The sequence below is a fragment of the Myripristis murdjan genome, chromosome 9, assembly GCF_902150065.1.
Source record: "Myripristis murdjan chromosome 9, fMyrMur1.1, whole genome shotgun sequence".
In the NCBI taxonomy this organism is placed as follows: Eukaryota; Metazoa; Chordata; class Actinopteri; order Holocentriformes; family Holocentridae; genus Myripristis; species Myripristis murdjan.
In genome coordinates this window covers 33,555,396-33,568,636 of record NC_043988.1, presented here as the reverse complement: position 1 = coordinate 33,568,636, position 13,241 = coordinate 33,555,396, and the positions used below count along the sequence as shown (strand labels likewise).

Below are 13,241 nucleotides of genomic sequence, written 5' to 3'. Positions count from 1 at the left end.
GCACAGTAATCGTATGTCCCCGCCCCTCCCAGAGGGACGTGGAGTGAAGCTCATCCAGCGCGCCGTGTGATTGTGCATTCATCTCAGCCTCCCCCACTTTATGCAGAGTAGGCTTTAGGAGAGTTTTTGGCAACTGGCCTGCTAGGATTACATTTGCTGATAACTTTGCGCCTGCAGGCCGCACGCAGAAATTAAATTGCTTTCCTGTGAGGGGCAAGGTAAAGGACGTGTAATCCCCTTGTAGGCTATAACCCTTTTTTTGGGGGTAAAGTGAGTGTGTCGGTGGGGAGGAAGGGGAGGTGGAGGGGGGTACCTTACCTCGACGTAGAGATGCAGTGTTTGTAAAAATCCAGATTTTCCCTGCGTGCCTGCAGATAGTCCTGCGTTTCCGCTCCATCTGCAACTGACATTGTCTGGAAAATTCAGATGTTGCTGCCTTTTCCGTCAATCTAGCTGATAAAACAACTTTGGAAGAGATTTTTTGAACTTTATGACTCAACCCATCAGCTGTACAGTACAAAAAAAAATCTCCATCTTAGCAAGTCTTTCAGTCTGGCCTTCAGTGGTAAAATGTTGTTTTGCTTCAAACAAGGTGAAAAATCTGCCAGTGGGATGAGCTAACCCCGCTTTTTTCCAATGCTAATCACTTCTTTTTAGGATTTTCTTGAATCAAGTGTTGTTTTCTTGCTCTTAGTGGGCTGATGTGCCTTATTCTGCCTTGTTTCAACATATAAATACTTGTTTCCAGAAAAAAAAAAATCATGAAACAAGTTGATTAGCATTGGAAACAAGTGGGATCATCTCATCCCACTGGCAGATTTTTTTTTACCATGTTTGATGGAAAAAACAAGATTTTAACACTGAATATGAGATGAAATGACTTAAGATAGAGATTTTTTTTTGCAGTTTTTGTGTTGCACTGTGGCTGTAACCTGGAAACAAAAATGACTAAAAGAATTACCAACCTCTGAATCTGTTTGTCTTGCTGTTTTACATGAGCGCTTAGACTGAAATCTGACGTTCGGGACATGATTAACATAACATTATCAAAGTCTGTGCTTCCCCTATCGGCTCCTCCAGTCAACATCTGCAAACTAGCAAACCTGGCCGACTGGCATCATCACACTTTACATAACTCAAGGCTGCCCAAGTTTAGTGCAGAAGGAAAGTGTGCGAGCAGACACTGACGACATCTTTCCACTGCTTTGTTCCTCACTGCAGAGCCTCTTTTCCTCAGCGACTTGCTCAGTCAGGTAGCCCGGTGTGAGAAAGTCCATTCTACTCCATTCAGGTTCTGTGAGAGTGACACCACAAACGCATTAAAGTGCATGATTCCTCAATAACGAACAGAGCAAACTGTACTAATGCAGGATAGACGCAAGATCAATGGATCTGTAACCGCTGCCGCCGTATTCAGCAGCAACTCCTGCGCGACAGGATATCGCCAAATTGAAACGAGACGGTGTTGTGTGACTCTCTGAGGGTTTCCAACATGCCAAGAAGAAGAAAAGGAAGAGGGACAGGCAGACAGAGAGATATTAAAATTGAACATTTGAGAGGAGCAGATGAAAAAAGGCCAGAGAGACAGACAGAGAGAGAGAGACAGAGAGAGAAAGAGAGAGAGAGAAGGAGGTAGAGATAAAAGAAAGATGACAAGAAAACCAGTGTGAATCTGGAAAAATGCCAGAGGGTTAAGGCAAGAAAAGCGCTGGGACAGAGAAAAGAGAGTGTCACGGGAAGAAAGCGAGGGGCGAACATCTTCAAAAAGAGGAGAAAGACAGAGAAAGAGAGAGAGACGGACAGAGAAAAACAGAAAGACTGGCAGACGGGAGCAGAGAAGCAGGAAAGGCTGAGGAGCATAAAAATCGAGAATAAAAAGTGCAAGCGGGTCAGGAAACTACTTCCACCTGTCAATCTGCCGGTCACGGCGGGTGATGGATTCACCGAGATTCAGCGGCAGCTTTAGCCCTTTTCACACCGGAACACACAAATGGACTTGACTTCCCTTTCCTGTCACCTTGAGCAGTGCACTGATTTCTGCAGAGGTCACCGGTGATTTAAATCCTGTGCAGCTCTGCCAAACCCGCAGATTGTAAAACTAAACTCTGCTGTGTTTTGCTGTACCGAGGTTATCTCCTTACACAACACTCTTTCTCCATCTTCACCACTAGCGATCGCCATCTTTCGTTTATGCATTTTTGGCATAAACTTTAAGTTTGTGCAAAAAATGTGTGTTGCTAAATCAGAAAGTGATGAATTGTATTTCATTAACCTCCTTTACCTATTTATTTTTATTTAGCACTGCTTTCCCTTTCATTTCTACCTTAGTAGCTTAAAAAAAAAAAAAAAAAAACAGTTCTCTTTCTCCATATTGCACAACAGTGTCACATCCATATTGTGTATCTGCTGGTTGCAACTTCACTGAAGCTCCAGCATGCCGTTGTTTTATGACTGCAGCGTCATATCAAATAGAAAATATCTCCATGTCTTGTGCATCATTTTAGACACATTTCCCTGGAATACAGCAGGAAATGTCGGGTATTTTTAAACCTCAGGATCTCCACTACCATTTCAGATAAAACTCTGTTGGTTTGATCAAAGCTTGGCTGTGGGACTGGCACAGCTGATGAGGTTAATTACATGATATGCGACACAGTGGTAGTCCTGTTTGAATACAGCTTTGTGCTATTTTACCGGCCAAATTAAACCTCTTTTTTTGCAAACGACAACTTACTGATTACCTGCTAGAACGGCTCGGCACAACAGACAGTGAAAATTACAGGTATCACAATCTGGCCGGCGATTGATTGCAATTTTCCACACTGAGTTCACAGACGATAGACAGATCGACTGGGAAACGAGAGTCCCAGTGTGCAGAGCTGAAAAGTATTATGACAGGTTGTGTGGAGAGAAGTTTTATTTGGTGCATGCAAATGATAAATATCACCGTGGAACAGGCAGAAATGACTGCACTGACAACATCAGGCGTGCCGAATGCAGAGAGAGCGCACTGGGATTACAATACATATTGTACAGTAATACACTCCCCTGACTGACGCACAGGCTTCTCATCACCTTGTCTTGTTGCAGCCGAATGCAAAGCAGGAATGAAAAGCAAGGAGGACAAAACAGGGAACACAGGAAACAGTTTGTCCAGATTTTCTGCATTCATGCCTTCAGAGGATAAAAAAAAAAATGAACAAGAAGAGTGGAAATACAATCTGTTCTGCTGAGATAATAAACAACACTAACGGGTTTAATCAACCATTTCATCCTACAAGACTAAAGAAGAAAAATAAGATGACAGAGAGAGAGACAGGTGATACCAAGACTAAAGGGAAGGTATTCACCAAAAAAAGGGAAATGAGATTTTAATGCAGTTTGCTGTGAATTACACAACCCTGATGCAGGTAAAGCTGTTGTGGCAGAAAGAGGGATGCTGTGCGTTTGTGGTAAGTATGAATATGTTAAGATAAGAGGGAAAAAAAGTGATAAATGTGTGCTTTGTCACTAGCAGGATGTGTGTGTTTTTAAAGTGATAAAAACAGAAGGATGCAATGAAAGGAGGAGAGAGGATTGGGAGATTTATCCCACATCGCTTCCCAACAAACTCTGCGATAACACATTCGGTTAACTTCTGGCGCCTGCCATTAATTGAGTGAGATTTCCATCAGCATTTCTTAAATAGCGCTGATTAAATTAATTAGCGCTGTCCTCGGGTGAAAATCCTCTCGCCCCGATGTGTTTTGCACACTTTTTATGGCCTCCAAATGCTCCGTCACTCCTCCTCGTTGCTCCTCTCCCTGTCCTTGACTTTCTCTTGTCTTTCTCTCCGCCTCTTTTATCTCATCAAATCCTCTTTGTTCCACAGTTTGTATTTATAGAAAATGATGAGGAAGTACACACTTTAAAAACTACTGCTTTTCCAGCTGGTTCATCTGAGAGCCAATGCGAACCAATTAGCGCCTCAGGGTTCCTATCTATAGCCCTATATAATTCTGCCTCCCCATATGTTTGAGGTTCATGGAGGTTCTGTCAGGGGTTAATGAGGTTTTTATGAAGGAGTTCATCAAGGAACCATCTGCGGTTCTCACCTATGTTTGCACCATAAAGACACGCTAAAGTTTAACCACAGAAAAGTCTGTGTAGAGATGTCTATATGTGGGTAAACCCAGAGAACATCTGATAGGAATGCATCAGAAAAAAAGGAAATCTAAAGCACACATCATAAAAATGTCAAAAAAACAAAAAACAAACTCTAATTCACTGGCTTGTTCAATCAAAAGAAAACTTTCAAAACTCTTAAGCATAGATGCTCCGTATGCACTGCTGATGAAGACCAGGCCTTAATCATGAGGTTTAGAAGTCATCACACAAATTAGTGGACTAAATGGAGAGATTTTCCTCCCTGAAACCATAAATATTCCCTTTATTTTATAGAGTGGAGAGATGTTAGTCTATAAAGAGAAGGGATTGGCCTGTCCGGGAGGACAGGCCAATCCCTTGACATATTTATGACATATTTTAGAAGGAAAGGAAGAAGACATCATCTGCCAATGTCGCCAGTTCATTGCTATTCTCAGCAGATTCTCTGCTGTAAAAATTAAGGGTTTCATCAGGAATACAGTCCAGGAATCCTAAGAAAAATGTCCCTAAAAAGGTCTCCAGAAACCCTTTTATTTCTTAAATATGATGACCGATTGATGGTGAGAATGGTGGCCGTGTTCATGTGAAGCGATCAGTCATTTAGCACGTAACAAACCTCTCTCAAAAAATCTGTTTGTGATTCAGATCCTTTTATGATTTTGTTGTTGTCATGTACCACTCCAAAAACAAAGAGTTATCTGGTAATCTTGTTGTAAGAGTCAGAAAAAAAACAAACACAAAAACTTGATATTTTCCTGAAAAACGCCTGCAATGTTAGAGGCTTGTGGAAGCACCACCAAGGTTCATGAACTCTTTGTTAACCTGCTGTGGTTCACCTATGGTTGCACGTCAAAAAGGTTCTTTGGAACCCGTTTACTTCTCAGAGTGACAACAGGACAGATGTTATGACAAATGGGAATGGTAGTTTCCATACAACGTTTTAGAAGGGATGGTGGGTCTGGCAACTCCCAGGATCCAAAAACCTTTTCTGTCCTGAATGTGATTTGGACTCCTCTGATTCTGCAGCGTTCATGTGACACACCAAAAAAACAACAACAGAAAACCAAAGTCAGGTAGAAAGAGGGAGAAAAAATGTGAAAACATCCTGTTCCTGAAGAGCCATCCTATGTTAGAAGCTTGTTGAAGAACCGAGAGAATTCATGGACTCTTTGCTAATGGGGTCTTTAAGGAACTTACTGGGGTTCCCCTCTGGTTGCATTTGAAGCCTAAAACTCTTTGAGTTTGCAGAATGTATAAATGGCAGCCTGGTTCATATGATAAACCACCTCTGGTCATATTTTAGAAGGGATGAACAGGCCAGTGACTCCCAGGACTCCCAAACGTGCGTCAATGTCTGTATCCTCTAGAAATGAGGGGTTCTTCAGAGGCTCTTCTGGGATCCAATAAAAAGGAAAGGCTTGTAGAAGTGCCATCAGGGTTCATTTACACTTTACAAAGGGGTTCTTCATGGATCATGAGTGTGGTTCCCCAGTGTTTGCAGTCTGAAGAACCTCTAAAGGTTCCTGGATGCCTTTTTACTTTTTAGAGCGCAGCACCAGCCTGTGAACTTGGATGGAACCATCTGGGGAAAAACAGAAACTGTGAACAGTGTTGTCACTGCTAAAGTGAGTTTTGTTGTTTTGAAACCAGAGGCATCACACTCCTCCTGTGTGCTTCTTCGTTTTTCGTTTGTTTGTTTGTTTTTTTCATTTGCGTTTTCATTTTTTGTAGCACTCGTTGTCGCATCTGGCTTCCGTCTGCTGGCCGCTGGGAAATCATGTGTAATCAGAGCAGTTGGTTTTATGAATTAGGTTTCGGCGCTTCTGTCTTGTTCACACGCATACAAACACACGGCTGAGCACCCAGTTAGCATGCAAGCACCCAAACACATTCATATTACTGTACTAGAAAGGACTTTCCATTGATTACATTCATCCCCAGGACCATAATCCTAATTTAAACTCTTTCTTCTTACCCAGCCTAAAACCTAATCCTATGTTCAATCTTTACTCTAAAACCAAGTCCTAACCTTAAACTACCCTTATTCTTGAACCTCACTGTGAACGGATCATAAATTGAATCGACACCCACGATCGAAGATCAGGGAAGGGACTATCGATTAGACTATTGATTCATCTGTCACACACAATTTGTCTGGATCTGCTGTCCGGATTTGAACCTACTTTGTGAGCAAGATGGATTTTGCCATTCAGATCCTTTATTTTGAATATAAACCTGACTGGCCCACCACGGCACTCAATATCTCAGACACTGTCGGGCCAAATTTGATGATTTGATGAATTTGGGAAATGGTGTATTTTTACCCTGATGCACAAAATGAAATCGATTGGTCCACCGCGGCGCCACCTACAGGCCGAAAAGTCCCCAAGCTTCAAGCAGCGATGTCTCAGACACAGCAACAAAAAAAAATACTAAACCCAAAGTGACTTATCTGTGTTCTAAAACCAAGTGTGAACGATAAACTAGTCTTAGCCTTGACTCTTTCCACATCTTGAACCTAATCATGAATATGATCTTTACTCTAAAACCAAGTGTTACCCCTTAACTAGCCCCAGTCGTAACTTTTACCCGAATTTAGGCCAAATTCTAATTGTAATGTTAAACTAAACTCAAATCGTAATCCCAGTTAAAGACTGGTAAAATGAGGCAAAAACATTCCCATCAAAATGTGTAAAACTCAGACACACACACACACACACACACACATGTACACATGTACCACCTCACCTGCATCAAAAACAGAGTCAAACTTAGGGTACAATCCACTGGATTTAGATACTGTCTCTAGTCCTCTCTGTCTCTGTCTAGCCCTCTCAATCTCTCTCTCTCTCTCTCTCTCTCTCTCTCTCTCTCTCACACACACACACACACACACACACACACGCACACACACACACACACACGCACACACACACAGTAATTTGTTCTTACACAGGCTCCCCAAGCAGCTCAGACTGTGTTGCCCCCCTCACACACACACACACACACACACACATCACCACCCCCCACCTCGTGCTGCCAACCTGCTGCTCTCTGTTTTTTCTGCACTGTTGTTACTGTTGTATTTACCAGCGCTCATAAAATACTCATAAAATTCCACTGTAATTACACAGACCACACACACACACACACACACACACTCCTCCCAAATGTTGGAGTCTTGGAGAAATCTTGTGACTTACTTCATTTAGTCCTGATCTTGGTTATTTTTAATTTAGCAACACACCAGCACCTGAACGCCACACAACACATTTTATAATTAACCTTATAATAAACATTTAACCTCACCTTATAATAAACACCTGACACTCTGAGTAAACCTCGTCCCCTCTCTCCACCAGGCTGTCACGAGTCGTGCTCCGAGTGCCGCGGCCCGGGCCAGCAGGAGTGTGTGACGTGCTCCGACTCGGCTGCCTTGCTCAAGGGCGGCGCCTGCGTCCCCGACTGTGGATCAGGATACTACAGCCAGCAGGGCGTCTGCCACGGTAAAGTCTCCAGCCTGTCTTTTAACCGCACAGTGTGAATTAGTGGTTCAGTCTCTTTTGTTTGGAGTCTTACATTTCCCTTCCAGCTATACTGGGAATTGAACCACTAACCTTCACCTCACTGAAGGAAAAATCCCCCCTCAGATACTCTCATGCTGTTAGACTGTCAATTTGCAATGCTCAGTGAATTTTAAGAGTTGTTTTATCAAATCTTTTATCAAGGTATTGAATGTATTAACCTCAAAACAAGGCTTTAATTGTTATTAAAATGTTTTGAATCAATCTTTCAAAAGTCTTTAAAATGCAAAGACATGGGAGGTAGGATTTAGGAATGTGAATGAATGTTATTTTTCTGGCATGGCAATTTAAAATGTTAAAATAACACACAAAACACAAAACTGCCAACAAACAACAGATGTTTCCCAGCTCTGCTCTACCCTACGTGTTTGTTTTACGGGTTTTTTTTTCCTTCAAGCTTGGTTATTGTGAAATTGGTCTTAAATTTTATTACGAGTGGCATTAAAATTTTTAAAAGATCTTAAACCTAACTTGCCTTTAGGTATAGGAACCCTGTTTAGGATGGCCTGTTTTAAACATAACTCCATCAGGATACCTCACACACCATATTTACAGCACTTTTCCATATTTTGATGCACATCTTCATTAAAAATCCCGCGTCAGCTTCTCCAACACTACATATTTTTTACATATCACCAGCATCTAATGCATTTCATAGTTGTGATGAAGTGTTACGATTTACGTTTTTTTAACTCTACAGTCAGCCTGTCTGGTCTACTTCTAATTCAGCTAACGGTTTCCTACATTTTCCCAGAATGCAAGACCTCAGAAACCGAATATGGGCCTGAAGTTGTTTGCGTGCATCTTTGGGTTTTTTGTGCAGGTGAAGAGAGAAATAGCGACGGTGTAGTAAGGAAGAGTAGAAGAGCAAGAGATTATGCAGTCGAGGAAGTGAGAGATACCTCGTTGTAGCTGCTGGAAATATAACACACAATTAAACAACCAAAAAAAAACGACAGAAATGCAAGATATAGCACCGTATTTTGAATGCATTTTCCCTTTAATGTCATGCTTTACACATTAAACAAGGACCTTAATGTGGAAAAAACTGCAGCCATCCATCTGAACTGTCTTCTCTGTAATCCTCGTGAGCAGCGAAAGTCGATATCTAAACAGCCCTTAATCCAGATTACCGCCGGCCGCTCGGTGTGTACAGTAAACAGAAAACAGCAGTCAGTAAGAGGTTTGTTGTTGGCAGTGAACTGGAGGTGAAGGCCTGCTTCGGCTGCTTGTTTACCGTCCCGGTGGACTTTTTTTTTTTTTTTTTTTTTTTTTTCGCTCGCCAGCATCCACCTCTCCACTTGGAAGGAAAACACAAGGAAGTCAGCGCCGGCGAGGAGTTAGCAAACAAACAATTAAAAAAAAAAAAAAAAAAAAAAAAAACAATAATTAGAGTTCCTCTCGGCTTAATGAGGATTCGAAAGCTCCTTGTATGAAGGAGGCGTATGAATATGGATGGTTTCTATTTTGGAGAGAAAATGAGTGGTAAGACAAGGCGGAGCGAGAACAGACGTCCCTGAGGGCGACAGTGAACTTAGCAGTGCATTGCTAAGCTTTTTTCTTTGGTTTAAAACTGCCCAGGGTGTGTGTGTGTGTGGTATGTGTGTATTTGTGTGTGTGTGTGCGTGTGTTTGTGTGTGTGTGCGTGTGTGTGTGGAGGGTGGTGGTGTCTCTGTTTTCCCTGCAGCTGATGCGCAGGAGTGAAGGCGTTCAGCTTGGTGTTTGCTTTTGCCGATGGGCCCTCTTTTAGAAAATGTCAGAACCCGGGGAAGTTTCTGGAAAAAGGTCAAATGCATCGGAACTTGTCGGTTTGCACTTTGAGGTTCTACTTTAAAATGTCAAGATCTGGAGACGGCTCGGGGGTTTCTTTCCCCCGCTCACTTTCCCTCCTCAGGACTTCAGGCCTCGGCTTGATAGGCGCCTTTTTTGTTCCCACCGGCGTGCCGTACAAAGACTGTGCACCTCAAAAGACTTGTTTGAGTGTGTGTGTGTGTGTTTAAGTGGGGCTGTAGTACACAATAGACACACACACATGCACACGCGCACACACACACACACACACTGCCACAGCAATTGACTAAACAAAACACTTTTGTGTCACTTAGCTTTACTCAGAAGTTTATTTTAGCTCAACCGGACACAGATTTGCTTCTTTTAATGTCTTTATCTTATTCGTTTTAACCTTTTGAAACCTGAACAATTCACAAATCTCAGTTTTTTTTCAAAAACATTTGATAGAAAAGGTGATTAGCAAATTGATCCAAAAATAAGCAGAAATCTTTTAAAAAATTAAAAAAAAGAAAGAAACAAGGAAACAAAGAAACAAAGAAATTTCAAGAAAAATATTTATATTATTATTTTATATTTAAACCATGAAATCTCAAATATCACCACAAGAAAAATCGCCATGAAATTACTACAAATCTACCAAAAAAATAAAAGTTACAAGAAAATTACTAAAAAAAAAAAAAAAAAAAAAAAAAAAATTAAATTTAAGTGAATTGGGTAACAAATTTGAAATAAAAAAATTAAAATAAAAGCTCAATCATTGGCTTAATCTGTGAGGGTTAAACAGACTATTTAGAGGAGCTGTTTTTACTTTATCCCTACACAAATGACTAATTTCTAATATATTTCTCATTTTTGAATCATCGGATGTTATCATTTTTTTTATTATTTTATTTTGTTTTACTTATCATTTATGTCATGTATTGGTTTACTAATAAACTATGACCCAAACTAAATGCAATCACAGGCTTATAACTTATTGAAGTCACTGATCATCATCTCAGAAAGTGAACTTCATTTCCAGCGACTGACTTTGCGCTGAAGTGACTTTCCTTTTGTTTCCAGTGAAACTGAGTCACTTTTTGAAAACGAGCACAGAGGCGTTTTGTCATCCCAACCAGAAGCCATTAACATTTACATTCTGGCGTTCGCAGCCTGTGATTCATCCTGCGCCACCTGTTTCCCTGACAACCCCAAGTGCATGAGCTGCCCGCCGGGGACCGCCTTGCATCATGGGAAATGTATTTCGCAGTGCCCAGCCCGGCATTACCAAGACAGCCACAGCAGATGCAGAGGTAGGTGAAATCTTGTGAAGATGTTTGCGTGTTGCTCTTCACTGCTTCTGCTTTATCGTGCATGATGATGGGAGCGATAATCAATATGTCAACTTACAGTATGAATTAACCTCAGCGGGAGCCAGTTCTTTTTAACAGAAGGGAACCTGCCTGTGTTATCTGTATGGCAGTGCTGGGTGATGCTTTGATATCATGTTGTGATATGAGAATTGATATCATCTGGGATTTTGTGCATTGTAATAATGTCATGATAAGGCACCAAATGCTGTTGTTTTCTCTCTGTTTGAAAGGCTGTATTACAGTAAAGGGATGCAATTTTCTGTACTTATCATACTGTTGTAGCTGTCATCATGTCTGTTTTATCTAAAATCTCTTGTGTGGAAATATTTTATGAAAGCACCAATAGCCATCCCCATTGCCTTACGTAAGATTTTTGAACAACTTACCGATCTGTCTCAAAGGACCACACCGGTGATTTTGAACGTTTGACTTGTTTACTACAATTTACCCACATTTTGCAAATGATTTCAAACATGAAATGATTTTCAAATTGGTGTTTTTGATTGAAGCAGCCGCCTTATAATGTTCTGCTTCTGCGGCGAACAAAGTCATCAGCATTCATAAACCACACAGCTGATAATTGGCTGTGTAAAGCAAACAGTTCCCTGGGGGACTATCTTTCCTGGCGGAGGGAGCGTTTCCCTCTGCCCTGGTTTCAAATCATCAAAACCCAACAGTGCTGCTGCTTTTAGGAAAACTAATGTGGAGGACTTTATTCCACTGATGGAGTACTAGTGTGAAGACAGTCTCTGAAAGTTCATTTTCATATCATAGTGGAATGAATGGAAACCAACGGCTCGAGAAAAGGCAAGAAAAATGATATGGCAGCTCTATATATTTTGGAATTTCCCCTTGTGGGATTAATAAAGTGTAACTTACTTACTTACTTACTTTACTTATATGGTACACACGGCCATGAAGGTAATTGGAAAAAGCGACTACCAGACCCTGCAGTCCATTTACCAACACACTGTTCTTAGGCAAGCCCAGAGGATAGTAAATGACCCCTCGCACATCCTTCATTCAGAGTATGACCTCCTCCCTCACTGCAAACTCAACCGTTTTAAGAATTCATTTGTTCCTATCTCCATTACATTTCTTAACAATGCTGCTTGAGGCTGAAGTTTGTGTAATAATTTTTAATCATTTTTATAGTGCTTTACCATGGTGATCTTTCAGCATGAATTTTTTTAAAAAAATTTATGAGGTGTACGTATGTATTATGTTATGGGATGTGTGCAATATGGTGATATATATGTGCTGTGTTGCGGGTAATGTGCAATATTGTCATGTTATGTAATTTTTGGTGTTGGTATGGCTGAGGTTGTATTGTTTGTGTCATTGTGGCCATCAAGGCATTCATGGCGCAGCTACAGAGTCCAAGACAAATTTCCCTGAGCGGGACAATAAAGTTTATCGTATCGTATCGTATCGTATCGTATCGCATCGTATCGTAAATTACCACTGTTCGCTTTGGGGAAAGATGAACAGAAATGTGTTAAATGTGCAGTTTATATACTTTGTAGATATTACACTAAACATGCAGAATGACTGGTGTGGTCCTTTAACTAGTGACCAAGTTCTTTATAAGTCCTGATGGCTGGAAAAAGAACCAAACTGTGTGACTTTGTTTGAAATCATTAAACCGCCACTGGTTAACATTTTTCTCGGCCCTCTCAGCCTGCCACAGCTCCTGTGCAGCGTGCTGGGGTCCCTCGGTATCCCAGTGTACCTTGTGTCCCGGCGGCCTCACACTCCACCAGGGACAGTGTGTGGAGGCGTGCGGCGAGGGGCTGTACGCCCACGACAACACCTGCCACAGTAAGATCCAGAGACAGACGCATGGACAGATAGCCTCTCTGACCTTTTGCCTGTAAATCCATCTTTCACTTCCACTGTTCATCCCTCACTGTGCAGATTGCCACCCCTCCTGTCGTTCCTGTGTGGGACCGCTGGCCTCTGACTGCCTCCGCTGCCTGAAACCAGAGGAAGCCCTGCAGCCGCAGTCGAGTCACCTCCAGCACGGCGTCTGCACGGCCGGATGTCCCGCGCACTTCTACCTGGACGAGACGCGGACATGCAGAGGTGAGTGTGACAAGCTGGATTGTTGTTTTTTTTGTCAGTTTGATCTTTTGTCCTCTGTCTTTTGTGGGTGATGTGCTCCAAGAAGAGAGATTTGTGGTGTGAACAACTCAAGTTTTGGGGGTTTTGTCCACTAGCCTGACTGCTCCTGTGCTGTTTTTCTGTCAGACTCCTCCTTTGATAACCCTCCACCAGAAATATCATGCAGTCTGATCACAGTTTACTTGGTGGACCGAGGAGCCGTCAGTTGGGTTTTAAAGAAATGGTGATTAGATGAAATATTGTG

The 13,241-nt window shown here is 41.8% G+C and overlaps 1 protein-coding gene across 1 annotated transcript in view; it reads left to right on the top strand.

Moving 5' to 3' along the window:
- Positions 1-13,241, top strand: part of fras1 (Fraser extracellular matrix complex subunit 1) — a 321,197-nt gene that overhangs the window by 134,045 nt on the left and 173,911 nt on the right. The window contains 4 exon segments of the mRNA XM_030059979.1: positions 7,509-7,652; positions 10,673-10,813; positions 12,554-12,694; positions 12,791-12,958. Coding sequence (XP_029915839.1) covers positions 7,509-7,652; positions 10,673-10,813; positions 12,554-12,694; positions 12,791-12,958 — 594 coding nt within the window.